Source organism: Peromyscus californicus, unplaced genomic scaffold (assembly GCF_007827085.1).
Source record: "Peromyscus californicus insignis strain IS unplaced genomic scaffold, ASM782708v3 Scaffold_22__1_contigs__length_63687245, whole genome shotgun sequence".
Taxonomy (NCBI): domain Eukaryota; kingdom Metazoa; phylum Chordata; class Mammalia; order Rodentia; family Cricetidae; genus Peromyscus; species Peromyscus californicus.
In genome coordinates this window covers 19,830,302-19,852,517 of record NW_026294525.1, presented here as the reverse complement: position 1 = coordinate 19,852,517, position 22,216 = coordinate 19,830,302, and the positions used below count along the sequence as shown (strand labels likewise).

Sequence of the window (22,216 nt, the reverse complement as noted above, 5' to 3'; positions counted from 1 at the left end):
TTTCTCAGCAACCCTTAAAGGGCAGAACACAGGCACTTTTGTGTTGAAAGGTCAATTAAAAAAACTCACTAGTAGAATGAAAACAAAACACACAGCTTTTAGTAGCCACAAGTTTTCAAAATTATGCAGACTCTTTCCTTTTTAAGTGTTTTAGTATAAATTATTTTTACATAGTCACAGCTCTTCTCTAGGACTAGATCCTGAGAAGTATCTAAATACATTCTTCAATACCTGGAAAGGCGAGAGGAGGCCAGAGAGCAGGATGCTGGTTTAAGGAGGCAGAGGACGGAGTCCCTGGCTGAGTGTACTACAGTCAGTCTGGCAGTGTTCATGGCCTGGCAGAGAGCTCAGGGATGTAACGCACCTAGTTTCCCTTCTGGGGTAACCACTCTTGTATTTTAAGACTCAGAACAAGTATTGCACACTTTTCCCATTTTCCTGACCTTCAGTCATTGGCATCTGTACGGCACGTTCACATTTGTCCTTCCATGCCATTGCTGCAGTTGCTTATAGTTGAAAGTGGCAGAGTATGCTCAAGGGGAGGGGATTTTTCGTCACCCTTTTCCCGTCATTTGCATCTGATCCTCAATAGGCTAATGGGTATGATTGTATTCTTCTTTCTTTTCTTTTTTATTTATTCTTCTCTCATATATTACATTCTGATCACAGTTTCCCCAGATCCCTCCTCTCCTCGCAGCCCCCCCCTCCACTTCTCCTCTCCCCCAGATCCACTTTTCCTCCATTTCCCTTCAGAAAAGAGCGGGCCTCCCAGGGATAGCAATCAAACAAGGCATAACAAGTTACAAGAAGACAGGCATGTACCTCATATCAAGGCTGGATGAAGCAACACTGTAGGAGGAAAAGGGTCCCCAAAACAGGCAAAAGTATGTGTGTGTGTGTGTGTGTGTGTGTGTGTGTGTAGCAACAAAAAGGAGCCTAAGAGTCAGGGCAGGTTAACGGCGGTCTTAGTCATTGTTCTATGGCTGTGAAGAGACCATGATGAAGGCAGGTCTTGTAAATGAAAGCATTTAATTGGGGTTTGCTTAGTTTCAAAGGCTTACTCCGTTATCATCATGGTGGGAAACATGGCAGCAGGGAGCACCATAGCAGGCAGAAGAGTTGTAGAAGTAGCTAAGAACTACATCTTGTTTATAAGCTGTGTGTGTGTGGGGGGTGCAGACAGACAGACAGACCATCTTGGGCCTGGCATGGGCTTTTGAAACTTCAAAGCCCACTCCCAATGATACACTTCTTCCAATAAGGCCACACACCTAACCCTTCTAATCCCATCAAAGAGTTCCATTCACTGGTGTCTAAGCATTCAAATATATAGGGGCTTATAGGAGCTAGCTTATTCAAACTACCACCACAACCGTTCAGTTCTCCCATAAGCAGGCTTCATGCCCATTGAGAAATTTCACTGCTTGGTGTCTCAGTCTATTTGTAAAGTGGGGGATTTGAACTAAGCATGTCCATGGTGGGCACTAGATTTAGAACACAAACATTTTCTTATTCTCATACAAAGAACACCATTGGTCACTTGATTTGCGTGTGTTTTGATGAAGGACTGAAATAATTTTGGGGATTGAAGCCCAAGGGTTGGCAACTCAGCAGTAAGGTTATCTGTCGTGTAATGCCATCTCCTGACAGACTGACAGTGACTTTTGCTAAGTCTATTCATAGTGTCTTGAGGATTCCCAAGCCTGTATTTACTGAGAGTGCCATCTCACTTCCTTCCTCATGCCCTCTCTTAAGATGAATAAGGCACTTGTTGGCTTTCTCTCTTGTAGTCAGTCAGTACTTCTTGTTTTGCTATGACATGTTTCCACAGTCCAGGGACCTAAAGTTCCCGTGATGTATTAATTCTTAAATTTGGTCATCTCTAGACTAGATTAGGTAGGGCATTACAGTTGTCAAAGGGAAAAACATGATTTTATCACAAAATCTTATGAAAAAGGACACAAGAAAGATTTTTGTAAACATACAGGGCAATCAATGCTTATGACATTTTCACAGATGTTAAAATTCAAGTTACAAGTTCTTTCCAGAACAAATTATTTCATAATTATTTGACTAAATAATTGCTATATTTATCTGACACCCTATTTTTATTGAAAAAATACAGCCAAATTTTCTGAAAATTTTTTTTTGTATTGTTTTTCGAGACAGGGTTTCTCTGTGTAGTTTTGGTGCCTGTCCTGGAGCTTGCACTGTAGACTAGGCTGGCCTCCAGGTCATAGAGATCTGCCTGGCTCTGCCTCCAGAGTGCTGGGATTAAAGGCGTGCACCACTGCTGCCTGGCCTCTGAAAATATTTGTAATCACAATCTCCTGGACTGGAGGCATATATGCTTTACTAATTCTGATTATTATTATTTTTGTTATCATTAATTTTGTTGTTGATGCTTTTTTGGAGACTCGACAGCCCTGGCTATCCTGGAACTTGCTATATATATTAGGCTGGACTTGAACTCAGAGATCCACTTACCTCTGCCTTCTGAATGCTAAGATTAAAGGCATGCATCACCTTGCCTGACAATACTGAATATTATTAATGTAATCCTGGGCTTTCTGATAGATAAAACAATTTGCTTTATTATAATTGCACCATTTTAATAGTTAATAAGCTCCAGTGATTTTTGTAAACTTTCTACCCACTGACTGCTTATTTTAAATTGTTTATTTTCCTGTCCATTTTTTCAATTGGCCTGTCATAACAAATGATCTTGAGTGAAATTCTCAGTAATGAATTAAGTATATAAAATCGTTCTAAGTACTAAGCATACATCACAGAACAAGTCATATGGAGATATTCTCATGAAACTTATGCTTTTGGAAAAACAAAGCATAAGCAAAATATCAGTTATAGATATTGGGATTAAAGTAGTGAACATGACCAAAGTTTACTGAGAGGGTAATTTAAGCTAATTAGAAGGCTTTTCAGACAAGGTTGGGTGAATATTGAAATATGATTGACAAGATGATCTGCTAGAAGAATGTCTGTTCAGATGCTAGTAACAGGCTAGTGCAGAAAAGGGATGCGTTTGGGGAATTCCAAGAAGAGAAAGGTGGCCTTGGTGGTGAGGAAGGTGATGAAGGGAAAGGAGGAGACAGAGTTGGAGAAGGTGGAAGGATCAGCCTGTGTATAACCTGGCAGTCTGGGTGAGGTTTTCTTTTCTTTTCAAGCACGTTGGAAAGCAATTGGAGCTTTGCAGTGCGAGCCACACCTTAGCAGAGCACCAGGTGTGAAGTGAATGACTGGGAACAAGAGTGGAAATAAAGAGTCTAATCATGAGGCTAAGGCAGTTGTCTAGGTAAGAGCTGATAGTACTTGGTGAAGAGGACACTCTTTTTTTTTTTTTTGTTTTTTTGGTTTTTTGAGACAGGGTTTCTCTGTGTAGTTTTGCGCCTTTCCTGGGACTCGCTTGGTAGCCCAGGCTGGCCTCGAACTCACAGAGATCCACCTGGCTCTGCCTCCCGAGTGCTGGGATTAAAGGCGTGCGCCACCACTGCCCGGCTGATTTGTATTCTCCTTCCCAGAGATTTTGTTTCTTTTTCTTTCTTTCTTTTTTTTTTTTTTTTAAAGATTTATTTATTTATTCCGTATACAGTGCTCTATCTGCATGTACACCTGCAGACCAGAAGAGGGTGCCAGATCTCATTACAGGTGGTTGTGAGCCACCATGTGGTTGCTGGGAATTGAACTCAAGACCTCTGGAAGAACAAGTAGTGCTCTTAACCGCTGAGCCATCCCTCCAGCCCAGAAGAGGACACTCTTGGTGGCCCTCCCTGATTCCTTTTTTTCTAGTTCATTGATCTATCTCTTATTTAGATATTACAACGTAAGTTGACATTTGTTAATCTAAGATATTACTTATTCCCTTTTGGAACTATATTTGGTGGCAGACTGGCAAGAATATCCTTGCTCAGAGAAGAGACTGAACCTGTGGAATGAGGTTCTCCATCACCTCCTGTGGGACCAGCCTGCGACTAATCGTTAGCTGAGACAAGCTTCCTGCTTAATCAGCACTTGTCTCCTATCCTCCTCTGTATCTCTGCTCCTCTCGCTCTCCATCAATTCCATGAAGAAGAATCTTTATCTCAGTCTCCTCTTTTAGGGAACATGACCTAAGACACAGTTTAGGACAGAAGAGCCTGAAACAGAGCAAAGAGACTCCATTAAGAATGTTCTGGCCGGGCGGTGGTGGCGCACGCCTTTAATCCCAGCACTCGGGAGGCAGAGGCAGGTGGATCTCTGTGAGTTCGAGGCCAGCCTGGGCTACCAAGTGAGTCCCAGGAAAGGCGCAAAGCTACACAGAGAAACCCTGTCTCGAAAAACCAAAAAAGAAAAAAAAAAAAAAAGAATGTTCTGGAGACAAGAGCTATAGAAATGGATCTTGTATGTGGGGGAAAATACAGCTATTAGACTAATACCTATATATTATTATTGAGAAACTTTATGGGGAGAGGCTGGAACTTCTAATAGAAGGTATCTGGAGGAAGCATATTTACGAAGTAGAGAAGGAAAAGGAATTATTCCGATATGTTAAGACTAAGAACTCCACAAATGGATATGCAGACAAACGAATGTCCTGGTCTTTTACTCCAAAGGACCTTTCAGCCTGAAGTTACAGATATATGACTAAACAGTCTCATTCATACAATATTTGAGGGCACATAGCTGAAAGGAGCATCTGGGGTGGGAGTGTGAACAAAGAGAGAGTTTCCCATGATGGACACCTAGCATGACAATATTCAGAGAATGAGCAGAGATGGAAAATGAAGGAAATGAACCAAGGGATGACCTTTTAATAGTGATGGGACTAGAGCATGCTGTGTCTCAAGAGCCAGGGATATAAAGGGCCTTAAGGGGTGTGTGGCCCTGAATGCAGCAAGCTGCTGATTAAAATGAAGAGCATAGCTACTCTGGGGTTGTATATTGTAGCCGGGTTATCCTTTGCTTTACGTCTACTATCCATTTAAGAGTGAGTACATACCGTGTTTGTCTTTCTGGGTCTGAGTTACCTCACTCCGGGTGATTTTTTTCTAGTTCCATCCATTTGTCTACAAATTTCTTTCTTTTTTAATTTTATAATTTAATTTAATTTTACATATCAGCCATGGATCCCCCTGTCCTCCCTTCTCCCTCCCAGCCCTCCCCCAAATCCACTCCCCATTCCCATCTCCTCCAGGGCAAGGACTCCCCTGGGGATTCAGCTCAGCCTGGTAGATTCAGTCGAGACAGGTACAGTCCCCTCCCCCCTTCACCCAGGCTGAGCAAAGTATCCCAACACAGGCCCCAAGCTCCAAAAAGCCAGCTCACACACTAAAGGAGACTTTGAAAGCCAGAAGGACCTGGACAGATGTAATGCAGACACTAAGAGACCATGGATGCCAGCCTAGACTAATATACCCAGCAAAAGTTTCACTCATCATAGATGGAGTGAACAAGACATTCCAAGACAAAGCCAGATTTAACCAATACTTATCCACAAACCCAGCCCTACAGAAATCACTAGAAGGAAAATTCCAACCTAAGGAAGTCAGATACACCCACGAAAACACAGGCAATAAATCATGCCACAGCAGTAAACCCCAAAGAAGAGAAGTACACACACACTACCACCAAAAAATAACAGGAATGAACAATCACTGGTCATTAATATCCTTTAATATCAATGGTCTTAATTCACCTATAAAAAGACACAAGCTAACAGAATGGATATAAAAGCAGGACCCATCTTTCTGCTGTGTACAAGAAACACACCTCAAATTCAAAGATAGACACTGCCTACAAATTTTATGACGTCATTGTTTTTTTGCCTTTGAGTAATACTTCATTGTATAAATGTACCACATTTTCCTTATCCACTTTTCAGTTGAGAGACATCTAGGTTGTTTGCGGCTTCTGGCTATTATGAATAATGCTGCCATGAACATGCTTGAGCAAGTGACCTTGTGGTATGGTTGAGCATCTTTTGGGTATTTGCTCAATAGTGGTATTGCTAGGTCTAAGACCCCTAGCAATAATGGAGAGGGTACCTGAACTTACCTTCCCCTATAATCATATTAATGACTACCCTAGTTGAAATCATAGAACCTACATCTGGTAACTGATGGAAGTAGATGCAGTGATCCACAACCAAGCAGTGGTCTGAGCTCCTAGACTTCAGTTGAAGAGAGGGAGGATGTCAGGATCATGCTGGAGAAAACCACAGAGACAACTGACCCAAGCTGGTGGGAGCTCATGGACTCTGGTGGGGAACATGGATGGGACCGAACTAGGCCCTCTGAATGTGGGTGACAGTTATGTGGCTCGATCTGTTTGGGGAGCCCCTAGCAGTGGGACCAGGACTTATCCCAGGTGCATGAAATGGCTTTTTGGAACACGTTTCCTAAAGTAGGATACCTTGCTCAGCCTTGACACAGTGGGGAAGAACTTGGTCCTGCCTCAATTTAGTGTGCCAGATTTTGTTGATTCCCCAAGGGAGGCTTTACCCTCTCTGAGGAGTTGATGGGGAGTGGGATGGGGGGAGGTGGGGGGCAGAAGGGAGGAAGGGGAAACTGGGATTGGTACATAAAATGAAAAAAAATACTTTTTAAAAATAAAAACAAAAAATGAAGATCATGGGTTACGACAACAGGGTGTGATTAATAACGTTAATAACAAAAGAATGGCGAGAGACAATTTTGAGATGGTGGGTATATGTATGTCTAAATTAATGAAGCCTAAACATTAAATGTGTGCAAACTTTTGACATACCAATAAAATGTAAAAAATATTTAATTAAAAAACACAGAAAATAAGGAGAGAATGGGAGATTAAGAAGCAGATCCATTGATCTAAGCAGCTGTTTCTGCGGGGAGCTGGAGTAGTGGATGAGATAATAACTTAGGTGAGGCAGTTAATCCAAGAACTATTTTCCTTTAGTTGACATATTAGAAGGAAGAAATCCATTATTCAAGAAAAAGAGAAGAATCACAGTGGAAAATATTAGAATAGACAAGAAGTGATGGGAGCCGTTGACCTTGAGCAGGGGTTGACTTTGTCCCTAAGCACTTAAGACTTGCATTGAGAAGAATGACAAGAGATATAAGTGTCAATGAGGAAAGACTTGTAGACATTGCAGTCAGCAGTTGGATTAATTATTAACTTTCCTTCTTTGTTCTTGTTGAAATCTGAAATGAGGAACCCAGTTGATGAGGTCGGGGTAGAATGCATGGTTCAGAGATTCTACAGGGCTTCTTAAATAGTCTCAGTGTCTGTGTCTTGACTTGGAATCCAGATGAAGTCAGTTGACTCCCATATTCCAATAAGCTCAACTGTCCCACATGGTTAAAATATGGGACAGGCATTATTTATCAGGGCTGTAAAATAGGGCAGCAATCCTTCATTTCACAAAAGATGTTCTACTGTGGGTGGGTACCTAGCTTAAGTAATTTCTGTTGGCTTTCATAGAGTTGATTGTTGGCTGTATCTGATACTTTCTACTCCACCAAGGTCTCCTCTCGACTGCAGTTAGACTTACAAGTTATTGGGCAATACCCACCCCCTCATGCCCGCGCCACCTCCAGACCCACAAGTCCTCATTCGGGTTAGCAAGACTATGGCTGACACTGAGGTCTTGAACATCTGATTGTTTCTGAACAGGGAATTACGGCGAGAGTGGCATGGACGCTTTCAAAGAGCTGGCTGCCCAGGAAGGCCTCTGCATCGCACACTCAGACAAAATCTACAGCAACGCAGGCGAGAAGAGCTTTGACCGGCTCCTGCGCAAGCTCCGGGAGCGGCTTCCCAAGGCCAGAGTTGTGGTCTGCTTCTGCGAGGGCATGACAGTGCGAGGACTCCTGAGTGCCATGCGACGCCTGGGTGTTGTGGGCGAGTTCTCACTCATTGGAAGGTAAATCTCAGTTTCTTTCTCTCTCCCTCTCCCCCTCCCTTTCTCCTCAAATCGCTGGCACATACATGAATTCTTTATACAAAACCAAGCTTCTCGACTCAAGGCGAGCGGCACATGCAGCGCCATGCTGAGCACTTGTGTCCCTCCTCATGCAGAGCAGACCTGCTGGTGTGTCCTGCATAGAGCGAGGCGTGCCGAGCAGCACGGCTGATAACAAGCTGATGAGATTCTTTTAGAGACAGGAAGTTGTTTGCCAGAATGTTTCCTCATCCTGGCAAATAGTCCTTTGCGTTGACTTCCTCCAGATCCCGAGCAAATGATACCAAGCACAGTACTGGTGAGTACAGGGCGGCAACAGGAACGGGACATAGATATTAAGAGTTGAAATTTAAAGAACTGGCTAAATGAACATGAAGACACGCAGTAGGACTTTATGATGATGTAATCCCTTGTCATACTCTGTGTGTGTCTGTGTGTGTGTGTGTGTGTGTGTGTGTGTGTGTGTGTGTGTGTGTGTGTGTGTGTGAAGATTATTTCACGGTGTTCCAGTGTGATTTCTGCATATGTCTTGCGATGGGTTCAACATTTCTTTTCTCTTTCTGGAGGATGTGGACTTGTGTGAGTACCCATCGCCAGCCTCCTCTCCCTTCCCCTGCTCAGGATTTTTGACCTAACAGATTCCTTGCTTACTTAATTATCTTCTTAATATTACATGAATGAACTGCTGTGTTTCCTACTGATTCCACCTCAGCAAAGGTGCACCTGTCCACAGTACCCTCACACTCCTCCAGATTTTGGTGGCCCCTCTTTCTCCTACACTGGATGGGGTATAATCATGATGCTCCTACAGAATGACCTTAATTGCTGGCCCTTTCACTTGGAAGCAGTGAAATGGTAGCAGCAGCATTATCATGTCCCCAGCGGACACTCTCTTCCTGCCTCGTGGCTGTGGTGATGATTACAAAGTCCACTCTAACCACCATCTGGAATTAGCAGCCCGAGACACCTCATTGGCTTTTGAGAAACAGGTAGGATAAAAATACAAACCAACAAATGAAGAGACATTGAGATACTCCAGGAATGGAGAGGTATGGTGACCAGGTCATACTGTGATTCAAATTCCAGGAATTACTGAGTTTGGGTAAGATTGGCATGCATGCACTCATGGTGATCACCTTGGCTTCTTCAGCATGATGCTGGGGTGTGAAACCACTTAAAATACTCATAAAAAGGCAGCCCCTTTAAGGAGATGCATTTGAAGAAGATTCCTGTCTCTCTTAGGAGGGAAAGGATGTAAGCAGCACTGTTGAAGTGTTACTCAGAACGCTGTTCTTAATATAAGCACTGGGGCAGATGGCATCCAGATAGTCACTCTTCAATTACTTCTATAAAATGCTTATTACTGTTTTTTTCATATATATATATATATATATATATATATATATATATATATATAAAGAATGTTTACTTTTAAAAGTCTGATGTTTATCATTTCAAAAGCAATGATACTCAAGTCTCTTTAATATCTTGGGAGTGATCTACCCTAGTTTAAGAAATCTTGAACAGATGTGGCAGATGTGAGCTTTGGGGTGTGCAGACTCACTGCTGATGAAGGATGATGATCAGAAGCGCCGCTCTCACTGCAGTGTGAATCCGTTCTGTCACTGTAGTTTAAAAACTGGGGAAGGTGATGAAATGACACCTTAAGCCTTTGTGGCTCTAGTTTGTCTGCTAATAAGGACACTAGGCTTATGGAAGCAATTCTGAGGGTCTCACATGCACTCCCGAAGAGATCAGCCACTTGTCCCTGCACTTCTTTCATTTGTCCGCCTGCCCCTGCCCCACGGGGATCTATTGTCACACCCCTAGGAACTATCGTCAAACCAAGCACCCCGATTCTTTTTTTTTTTTTTTTTTTTCGAGACAGGGTTTCTCTGTGTAGCTTTGTGTCACTCCTGGAACTCACTTGGTAGCCCAGGCTGGCCTCGAACTCACAGAGATCCCCCTGGCTCTGCCTCCCGAGTACTGAGATTAAAGGTATTTGCCACCACTACCCGGCGAGCACCCACATTCTTAAGAACACTGTTTCCTGTACCAATGGTTACTACGATTGAGACATGCATTCCTTGGTGTGCCAAAACTGTACCACACTCTGCCAAAATGAGGGGAAGTGTCTTTTCCTTTCTAGGCTGCCTTCCATGACGGTCTATCAAGCTGGTGTTGGCTTTTATTTCTGCCTCTTAGAAGTTTTTGAAGCAAACCATATTTTATAGTTTTTGTTCATAATACTCCTTTAAGATCCAGCTACGAGTCTACTGGGAACTGACCAAGGGGCAGTGTTGACTACAATCATATGCATCCTTAGGGTTAGCCTTCCCTTCAGGTGGCCAGTTGTTCTTTCAGTGAATGAGTTCTGTCCTGAGTGCTGCCAGTGGACACTGAGTGAGATCAGCTCCCTAATCAGCAGACATGTCCAGAGTGGTATCAGTGACTTCTAGTTAGCAATGCTGAAAGATACACCCTCCTCTCAGGACACAAGGTCAGGAGCCATTCTTTGTGGAGTTCATTTTCTTTCCTCTGACATGGCTCACAAGAGGGCATTGTATAGGTGGCAATGGGCCCCTTTTTATAGAGGGAAAGACTAATAGGTCTTAGTGTAGATTGCAGTAGGAGCTGTTTTATTATAAATGAGTAGAATTTCATGAATGAAGATCTACATGCCCCCCCTTTCCATGGCTCTCATTTCCCTTCACACTTCAGGGTGTATTAGGAATACTTGCCGTCACTACCATCAAGCCATGTTACTTCAGGATTTCAAGATTTCTGCTACTACCATCGTCCTCTAAGGTGTGGTCCTCCTTCATTGGGCCTAGCACAATTGCACTCAATTGCCTCCCCACTCTTAGCCAGCTGTTCTTAGAACAATCTGAAAAATTTAAGTCAAGTGATGCTGGTCTTCGCATCTCATGAACAATACCTTAAAATGCGTTGTAGAGTCTTTCATAACAAAGTCCATGCAAAAATCCCCAATCCTATCACTGTGGTCAAGTCTTTAAGCAGATGATCTATAACCCGACAATGGACTTAAATCTTAGTAAGCCAATTATGAACTGAAAAATCTCTAAGCCTGGACTCCATTAAATAAACTGTCTTAGTTACTTTTTGACTTCTCTGGAGGCACCAGGACCAAGGCAACTTAAAAAAGAAAGCAATTAACTGGGGGTATCAGTTCTAGAGAGTGGAATAGAGTCCATGATCATCATGGTGGGGAGAATTGCGTTAGGCCGGTAGACATGGCACGGGAACAGTAGCTGAGAGCTTACACTGATACACAAGCATTAAACAGAGAGAGAGAGAAAGACACTGAGAATGCTGTAGGCTTTTGAAACCTCAAAGCCCACCCCCACCGGCACACCTCCTTCAATGAGTCCACACCTCCTAATCCTTTCCAAACAGTTCCACTAACTGGGAACCAAACATTCAAATATATGAAACCATGGGAGCCGTTCTCACTCAAGTCACCACATACACCAAGCTCCATAGCTTAATGACTATGTGCTGTGGACTACTGATTGTACCCTTGATACCTACCTTGTGTCTGACTGGGAACTGTGGCTATGACATTGTGAGAAGATTATTATACAAATATGACTATCTTTGGAAAAGATCAAAACTCTAAATTCAGAGTTTAGTTTCTTTTTTATGGAAATTAGTTTTTTTTTCCCCACATAATGTATCTCCATTATGGTTTCCCCTCCCTCTATTCTTCCAACGTCATCCCTGCCTCTCCTCCCATCTGGATCTACTCCTTTTCTGTTTCTCATTAGAACACAAATGGGCTTCTAGGGGATAATAATAAAATAAAATAAAATAAGATAAAACAAAAACTAACATATCAGAATGATCAAAACAAACAGAAGGAAAAGAGTCTAAGAGAAGACAGAAGTAACAGAGACCCACTTATTCACACACTAAGAAATTCCATAAAATCCATGCATTTCATATGCATAACTGTTCTAAAATGTATTATTATTCCATGTATTATGTGTCTGTAGTGTACATTGAAATATTATGTAAAAAGTAAGATCTGTATATGTATGATGCAGCCAACTACCCAAGTGTCATGCCAATGAAAACACCAAAAAAAAAAAAACCTTAATAGTGAAAAAAACCCCACTAAACTGGAAGCCATAATATATAGGCAAAGGACCTGGTACAGATCTATGCAGGCCATGTACATGCTCTCTTGATCTCTGTGAGTTCATATGAGTTCTGATCATGTTGATTGTTTTCTTTGTGTCTTTCATCCCCTCTGGTTTTTACACTATTTCTGCCTCTTCTTCCACTGGGTTCCCTGAGTCCTTGAGGGTAGGAATTTGATGGAGACATCCCATTTAGGGCTGAGTGTTTCAAGGTCTCTAACATTCTGCATAATGTCTGACTGTGGATTGAATTTGTTCCCACATGCTGCTGCAGGAGGAAGCTTCCCTGATGATGTCTGAGCAAGACATTGATCTATCAGTATATCAGAATGTCATTACAAGTCAGTTTGTTTCTACTTTTAAAAAATAATAGTAGTATTTGGTTTGATTCTAGACCCCTGGGCTATCCATTCTCAGGTTCTTGGTCACCCTAGCAGTGTTGGGTATGGGTTCCATCTTGTGTAGTGGTCCTTAAGTCAAATTAGACATTGGTTGGTTACTCCCACAAGCTTTGTGCCACCATTGCCCTAGCATATCCTGTAAACAGGACACCATTGTAGGTCAAAGGATTTGTGGCTGAGTTGATGCTTACATTTCTCCTTTGATAGTGAGCAGAGCATCTTTCTATACCAAACACACTAGAACATAGGGGTGAAGTCTATGTAGACACCCGTGCTACTTCTCCATGTTCAATGAGTTGTGTAGGTGTTATCTTCAGCCATGTGGCTGCCAATTTGTGGAGAGCAACCTATAGTTTTGGCAATAGACTGGGTTGTTTGGGGGTTCCCACGGGGCCCCCTTGGCCTACCACTCAATTAGATGTAATGCAATCCCAGTACTTGATGCTTCATTTGGTGGCAAGATACAGTTTCTACTGAATGTATCACCATTTTAGCTTAGAAAATAAAAAAGAAAATTAAAAGTCAAACTATCACACATCTGGGAACTGTCTATAATGGAAAAATTAACTATGCTGCAAAAAAAAATAGAACTTTAAAAGGGATTTCTTAAAGTTAATAAAATATGCTAAACAAAAGAATGTGAGATAATGGAAAAACAGAACAAAACAAACCATGGGTCCAGAGTAATGGCTCTGTATGGAGTACTCACGTGATTTTGGTTACTCAGTGATTCACTCCTGAGACCATTTTTATTTCCACAAAAATGAAAGATTTGACTCTAGATCCTCGTTAGGCATTTACATAGCCTTAGAATTTATAATGATAGTATGATGAAGATATGATCAATAGGAATGTATTTATGGATTCATTTTTATCTAATCTTAGTCATGAATTGGGGTTATTTAATCTACATTGTCTCGCCAGTTCTACCTGCAGAACTCATTGAATGAGCTTAGAGTTTTCATCTGTGGTCCTGGATCCAGCATGCAGGTTTGCAGGGCCTATGACTTTGGACCAATAGGCATGGCATCCTCACCATGTAAGCTAAGTTTGGTCATAGTAATCATCCTGCAGAAGAATAATGTCTTCTTGACTGTACCAAATGATTATTTTAAGACAGTTCTTAGAATTATGCTCACCATATCTACAGTGATTATTTTAATGATGATAATAATGTGAATATGTTTGGAATGTACTGCCTGCCAGGCATTCTACATATATTGTGTGTATTAGATCACTTAACTATCACAGCCATGTGATGGGAGGGTGTGAATCTTACCTGCATATTGCTGCATGGAGAATTTAAGTAATTTCAAAATGATACAGAGAAAAACAGTCTAGATTTGAACATTAGCACCAAGACATCAGCTTCTGTGATTGTACAAAGTAACTTACACTATCAGTCAGACTGGGTTTGCTTTGTTTAAGTGGCATTGGTATCAGCCTTTAATTTCCTTTCTGATTGCCCCCTCTTCCTGACACCCTTTTGTAGCTTAAGTTTTCCTGCCTGGCCCACAGTCAGGACAAATCTCTCTCACCTGCAGTCCCACAGCCTCTCAAACCCGACCAAGTAAACACAGAGACTTATATTGGTTTCAAACTGTATGGCCGTGGCAGGCTTCTTGCTAACTGTTCTTACAGCTTAAATTAATCCATTTCCATAAATCTATACCTTGCCACATGGCTCGTGGCTTACCGGCATCTTCACATGCTGTTTCTCATCATGGCGGCTGGCAGTGTCTCTCTGACTCAGCCTTCCACTTCCCAGCTTTATTCTCCTCCTTGTCCCGCCTACACTTCCTGCCTAGCCAATGGCCAATCCGTGTTTTATTTAATGACTAATCAGCAACACATTTGCCATACAGAACATCCCACAGCACTTCCCCCCTTTTTTTTTTTCAAAAAGGAAGGTTTTAACCTTAACAAAGTAAAATTACATATAATTTGGGAATTTGGGCGTAGCTTCTCTTACTACTTCCTGCTGGAGGGGGACGCTGTATCTTATGGGGAAACAAAGAAAATTTTAGGATTATGGAATAGTCCGTGAGGCTGTATCATCTGAGCCAGTTGTCTTGAAACGGTTCTGGATGTTGGATCATTTGGGCCATGGTGTCATCCGAGACCTTTTCAGGGGGTCTTGGCTGGTCAAACCTGATGTATCTTACTCTGGAACAAATCCATAGCCTCTGGCTTTCTGTGGAAACAAAAGCAGAATCTCCTTTCCAAAGCAACATATCCTTATATCCAAATTTTGAAGTCAAGGTACCTTTAAAATATACATTTTGGCATAACTCAACAGCTTTTGTAATCAAATGTTTTTCTTTAGTTACGAATATCAAAGAGAACATAATCCAGATTCTTTGTGTGGTAGCCATCTTTACTGGCTTATTTTTTTATATTAGCTTGAGCCTATTGCTTTGAACTGCAGCCTTCTAAGCCTGAAGCGGCGCTGGTGCTGTGGCTGCTGGCTCCGCCCACTTCAGCTTCCCAACATGGCGGCGGTATGCTTACCGCCAGCTCTGGGAGCCATCGTGGGTCTATGCTTTTATCCAAGCAGCATGTAGCCCAGAAACCTCTTTTTTTGTTTTGTACTAGCAAAGGCTAAATCCATCACACAGCTTAATGTGCCACTTGCAGAGGCCTCATTCCCGCCATACCGCAGGTCGAGTGCACACACTAGGAACCCGCCAGTAGCTCAAACCGGCAGCTGCCGCTCATTTGAGAGAGACAATTAGGAACTGTTTTTAGCTCCGTTTTAGAATCTTTTTTTTTTTTTCTCAGGTTTTAGGTGGAATCTCTTGCCACCACGTTGGATGCCATTTGTAGCTTAAGTTTTCCTGCCTGGCCCACAGTCAGGACAAATCTCTCTCACCTGCAGTCCCACAGCCTCTCAAACCCGACCAAGTAAACACAGAGACTTATATTGCTTACAAACTGTATGGCCGTGGCAGGCTTCTTGCTAACTGTTCTTACAGCTTAAATTAATCCATTTCCATAAATCTATACCTTGCCACATGGCTCGTGGCTTACCGGCATCTTCACATGCTGTTTCTCAACGTGGCGGCTGGCAGTGTCTCTCTGACTCAGCCTTCCACTTCCCAGCTTTATTCTCCTCCTTGTCCCGCCTACACTTCCTGCCTAGCCAATGGCCAATCCGTGTTTTATTTAATGACTAATCAGCAACACATTTGCCATACAGAACATCCCACAGCACCCTTTTTATTTTTAGATTTACCTCCTTTGGAAAAAATAAGCTAAAGTAACCATATCACATGAGAAAATTATTTTGCATTTCTGATTATACTATTTCTCCGAATCTTTTACATTTCTTTTCTAGTATTAACTATTTTAGATGATGATTCAACAAAGTGGCTTGTAAAGTCTTTCAAAACTCATTTTATTTTTCTACCACAGTACCTCTGTTTCTGCATACACCTATTTATCTGTGGAACCGTACTTTTGAAGAAGCCAATACCTGTTTCTGAATACTCCCAGAAAAAGACAACTGTAGGTTCCTGCCATTGGGAAACCATACTGAATGTTGTCTTTTGTGCCTCTTTTTCTTTCTTTCTTTCTGTTTTAAAGTTACCATAGAAAGTAATGGCTCCAACTGTGGTGACCATTATAGTACCTATTTTCTTTTCATTTTGTTACTGATTACATTTATTCTGTCGCAATTTCATCCAAGTACAGTGTATTCTGTTTACTTCACCCCACTTTCTCTTGTCTCCTCCCACCCCTGTTATTCCTTTCCTGTAATCACACCTTTTGTTTTGTTTTGTGACCCACTGAGTTTACTAGGACTGTCTGGCCCCAGGCTTGGAGCTAAGCACTGGAGTTTTGTAGGTTCATCATTTTGTGCACAACTGAAGGCCGTGACTGCCCCTCCTCACAAATCCATCAGTAGCAATAGCTCAACCAGGAAAGGTAGGAACCCAGTAACACCTCCCTGATCCGTGTTGGCTTTTGACAGGCCCAGTTTTGTGTAGGCCTAGTACAGGCAACCATAGCTACTGTGAGATCATGCTTGCAATAGCTGTGCCTTGTCCTAAAGATAGCGTTTTGTATCTTTTCTCACTATCTTCTGGCTCCTTCTTTCTGCTTCCTTCTCTATAATGGTCACTGGACATTAGTGGGGATGGTATAAGTGTCTAAGCATCCCAAGCAGGCATGAGTCTCTGTATTCATCACAGACTCTTAATTATCAAAACACTATTCAGATAAAATTGCACTGATAGTTTCCTCTTTATTTCTAGGTAAGATTCTAGTGGCATGAATGTGCTCATTTGCATATATATATATATACTTGCCAACTGACAGGAATTTATATTGTCTCATTATAAACTATCTGTTCTAAATAATGAACATTCATGGTCAACTCTTTTGTGGTCTTCTCACTTTAGTTCTTCTTCAGACCTATCTAGAGAAGAGCTTATGGGTCATAAATGTGTGATGCTTTTCATTTCAGAAGTTACTTTATAACAAACCACCTAGCTGTTCTCCAGAGTGGCTGAAAGATTGCAATCCTAACAGCAGTGTATGAGAACTCTAAATCCTGCACAGCTTCACCAAAATAGGATTGTCAGTCGTTTCACATTTAGCTGTTCCAGTGGGTGTGCAGTGGCATCGCTGTGGCTTTAATTTGCATTTTCCTAATGACTAATAGTATGAACACTTTTATGTACTTATTTGCCATTTGAATACATTTGTGGGTGAAATCCCTTGTGTACAGCTGGGTCCATTTCTTTGTCAGTTTGTTCGTCTTATTATTGCGGTGTTGTGGAAGTTCTTGGTCACTTCTGAGCAGAAATCATGTTCATACATATACTTAGCAAAATTTTCTTTTCTCCTGTGTCTGGAACTTTGATTTTCTTAGTGGTGGTTTGGAGGATGAAATCTAATGTTGACAAAGCATAGCTACCAGATTCTTCTTTGGTGGTTCACACTCTGTCCATCTGCTCCAAGGCCATATGCATTTTAAGCAGTTTTGTAATTTTTAATTTCATATTAGCTATGATTCATTAGGAGTTAATGTTTTTATGCTGTGAGATAAGAGTGAGTTTTTTTAAATGATTAATTGGTGCAGGAAGGGTTATTTTACCCCTGTCAAATAGTGCTTCATTGAAACAATTAATCTATCACCAACCTTTTTATAATTTACCTGTAATGTAATTGATCTATCTACCTATCTAGCAATCTTCTATCATTAGCTGTTTTCTGCCCTTGCCCGTCCCTTTCTCTACTGTGTAGCCTAGAGACCATCCCTACGTGGTCACTTGGACTGTTTGGCTTATTACACACACACACACACACACGCACACACACACACACACACACACATGCATGCGTTTGCTTATTTATGATTGTTCCATGATATAGATGAGACAGAACTTTAATATTATAACTGTGATGTCAGAAGTCTGATGTAGATCACTGGCTTAAACTTAAGGTATTAGCACGTCTGTCCCTATTTCTAAAGTCTGCTCACATCCCATGACTTATTCTAGTCTTCATCTTCCAAGGCCAACAGAATTAAATGATTTTATCTCACAGTGCCACCTCCTCAATTCTTCAGCCTGATTCTCTACCATTGTAAATGACTTTTGTATTTACTTTGGACCCATCTAGATAATGCAGGACCATCTCCGTAATGTAAGGCTAGCTTATCACAAACTTTGATTCTATCTGCCACCTTAAGCTCCCCTCTGTTATGTAAATTAGTGTGTTTACTGGTTTCAGTGAGGAGTGCATGGATATCTTTGGCTGCTCATTGATCTGAGGAGAAAGCCAGAAAGAGTGTGGGTAGCAGATTGCCAGAAAGAAAAGCAATGCTAAGGAAACATTTGGTGGAAAAATGAGAGAGACTAGAGAGATGGTGGGTTGAAGAAGGATGAATAAGACAGGGAAAAAACTGAAATTGTGTGAGATCAGATGTATTGATTAAGGTCATACTTATAACAAAGGTACCTGGTGTGGAAAGGTTCAGGGTGTGGAATTTCTACAAGGGTAACATGTGAGTCTGGAAGATGGGTTAATAGTTTGCAATTAAGGTTTTCACTGTATTTCTAGAATTGATTTACTACATTGTATTTGCTGTTATGTTATTTAAACTTGTGTGTGTGTGTGTGTGTGTGTGTGTGTGTGTGTGTGTGTGTGTGTGTGTAGCACTTCATATGTTTTATAGTTTTTGGAAAAACACTGTCAAATGAATCAGTGGGGAATACTGGGTCATTAATGCAAGAGGGAGGGCTGGATTTAAAAAAGAGAACCAGCTATGCTTCCCCGGATCCACAAGAACGAGGGATTCATGGGGTGACCATTTATGTGGGCTTCAGTGGTGGCTTGTTCAGGGAGGAATGTTCTTGTAGGAAAATTCTTTCTGCTGGAAACCCTTGGCTATTGGCAACTCCAATATTTGAGGATAAACTAATTTTGATGAACAGTGTAATGGTTAAGAATCATTGCTCTTACCATTCTAGAGAGGAGAGACAACCATGGTTTTCCTGCTGGGAAGGCTGCCAATTACACAAGAAATTCTGCCTTTCCCCCCTGATACATTTACCCAGAGTTCTTCTTGGAATTACAGCATCAGGTATATTCCATGTTTATCAGATGTAGAGCCGTCCTTCCTCTCTGTTTTTCTGCCTGCCTCTCCCCTCCCTCCATCCCTCCCTCCTCTCTCCTTCCCTTTTGATCTCATATAGTCAAGGCTAGCCTCAACTTCACTGTTCTGACCCTCCTCTTCCCACCTGTGTGCTGGGATGACAGGTGTGAGCCATCATGCCTATGTTGTGCAGTGTTTGAACCTAACCCAGAGCGTGTTAGCAAAGCACTCCAACTGAGCCGTCCTCCTGGCCCAGGATCCTTTGTTTTTATTTGGTATCTTTTAGCAATAAGTTGGGTTTGTTACACATTTTTTTGAGACATTGTGCCATAAAAAGCATGCCTTATAGAGTCCACTTTAATCATTTAAAAATTTATTTAAAAAAATTTATATAATATATTTTAATCATATTCTTTCCCTTTCCCCAATTCCTCCCATATCCTCCCTACCTCCCTATCCTCCCCACCTCCCTCCCCACCCAACTTCATGTTCTCTTTCTCTCCCTCTCTCTCAAAAAAGATCAAAACCAGAAAAGATACTACCCCCACCAAATCCAAAAGAGCTTAAAAATAAAAGAAAAAAATCAATAAGACAACAACAACCCAAACTAAAACAAAACAAAAAATGCACATAAAAATTCCACCATGGATTCCATAGTAGTAAAATAATTCCTCCTATTGACATATTACTATACCCATAGAGCACAGGGCATCACTAAGCCCTAGACAGAGAAGCTTCTGCTGTGGGTGCTAATTAACAAAGAGGCCCACAACTGGATAATGTGCAGAGACTGAAAGACTTTGGAACACTCCACCCTAACTGGGATGTCTTTATCAAGCTCCTCCTTTCAAGGTTCAAGGATCTATGCTGAAGAGGAAGAGGAGAGGAGGAGGGAAGACTGTAAGATCCAGAGATGGTGGATGACTCCAAGGAAAGAGTATCTTCTGGACACAAGACGATTGATACATATATGATCTCACAAAAGACTGTGACAGCATGCGCAGGACCTTCATAGGTTTATAACAAACAAAACAAGAGCTCTGAGAGGGGAAAGTGGAAACAAAGTCCTACTACCCCTAACCAAGAAGTTATTAGCAATTGAGACCTATTGGGGAAGAAAAAAAAAACACACCAGTTTTCTCCAATGGAGTGACTCAGGGTATATCAACCACACTCCAGAGCAGGGCCCATGCCCAAGAGTAGTTGGCCAACACAAAACAGACTGCATAGGTTTTGGCCAGCTTTGTCATTTTTATGTTTTTTTTTTCTCCTTAGTACTCATTTTTCCTTTACAGGGGCATATTCACTAGAAGTTACCTAGGCAATCTATCTGTGTCCCAAATATAGGTGCAGCTTCAAGAATTTGTGGAAACACTAATAATAAGTAGGGAGTATGATCTAAAAGGTTCCTGGGTTTGATTTTTTTTTCTAATAAGGAAACATATTTTCCTTCCATGCTCACCAAATATAGCACATTGAATAGTTATTAAAATTCACTCGTCATTGTCTACCAGGATTGCAAACCTAGCTTAAAAAGTGCAAGGAAGCTGTAATTGCCAAACTTTGTTTCAGGAAGGAAATATAGAAGAGCTGCTTGCTATCATGTTTTCTAAAGGGGAATATTGAAAATTATTAAGTCAATGAACTGATTTTGGTCATTAAATCCATTTTGGAAAAAAATGACATTGGTTGCTCTAAAGTCACTTAATGAAGCTTGTAACTTCAGAAAGATAACCAAGAGCTCATTAGTTATGGTTCTAATCATCAGATCTGGACTGTTTGTACTTTCATCCCTAAGCCTTTCTGCAAAGAGATAGAAGGCATTTGCTGAGCCTGACATTCTGTAAAGAAGGACTTAAGAAATGCAAATAGTTTTCATCTATCCACAGCCTTCTGTAAGGCTTGGCTTGAGGACAGTTCACTTCTAAACTCACTCACTGGGCCATTGCTACATCTCAGGTTCTTGCTACTTTTTGCCAGAGTTCTTAGCTTCTTGTCACATAGGTCCTTCTGTGGTGTCACTTACATTATGTTTGACCAAGGGAGTGGGGAAAGTCATGCTTTTTTCTATTCTACTTCTGCAGGTGATATCCTATTGCTTTTTCCAGGTTTTGCTCTTCAGAGTAAGTCTTCATGTCCAGAGATTCAAGACAGCACAAGGAAAGGAGACTTAGCAGGATGTAGCTGTGATGTCATGGTTTGCACTGCAGTAGCATTTATGCTTATAGTTGTAGTTAACATTTTCCAGATAAGTGAATTTACCTTTTAATCATTTTAGCTTTTTAAGCCATTATGCTAATGACATTAAAGCCAGTACCAGAATGAAACTTTCAAAATGACACCATTTTGTAGGCCATTGGTACCCTTAGCAAGCACTGTTATATGAGTTTTCTGGCTTCCGTAGATATATATTACAGTTTTTATTTTCTCTAATACCATCTAGTCATACAGACTCTGCAAAACTTGCCACTGTTGGTCTGAATTTACCAATATGGGTGTTTCTTTACTGCATTTATTATAGTACCATAGAACCTCAAGAAAATATGTTCAAAACAGGAGCATTTTACTTTGTATAGATTGAGTTGACTTAAGTTTTCTTTCAAAATGATAAATTGTAAAAGTGAAGACTATAATACACATAATTACAATTTCAGAATCCAAGTCCTGAATTCAAAATATCTTCTGATCTCTCATATAATTTCTGTTTTGAAAAAAATCACCAAGTGAAAATTTCAGTTCTTTATGTACAGATAAAATCATTCCCTTAGTTGGCTAAGAAAGTCCTAAAGTCTTTCCTATTAATGAAAGAGTATTGATCCCATCAAATTTTGAAAGTACAATGGTCATATTCTCATTTATTCAAACATTTAGGTTGTAAAATCACTGTAGCTTTAGGAAATCTCTAATTCCTACCTTCACTTACAAAGGAAGCTTAAAATATGTTAAATATTGCTCATATCATGAAAGTAATTTTTGAAAGTTAAAGGACTAGATAAAAACATGATAAATATAGGGTATTTGTGTGTGTGTGTGCTAAATGCCTAGACTCTTTTAACAGTGCCTGACTCTGAGTAACCATTCAATACACACTTAATATTAATTAATGTGA

At 41.1% G+C, this 22,216-nt stretch overlaps 1 protein-coding gene across 3 annotated transcripts in view; it reads left to right on the top strand.

The window, feature by feature from the left end:
• Positions 1 to 22,216, top strand: part of Grm1 (glutamate metabotropic receptor 1) — a 370,085-nt gene that overhangs the window by 111,550 nt on the left and 236,319 nt on the right. For all 3 annotated transcript variants that reach the window (XM_052751016.1, XM_052751017.1, XM_052751018.1), the window contains one exon: positions 7,651 to 7,900. In XM_052751016.1, coding sequence (XP_052606976.1) covers positions 7,651 to 7,900 — 250 coding nt within the window. The remainder of the gene's footprint in view (positions 1 to 7,650; positions 7,901 to 22,216) is intronic.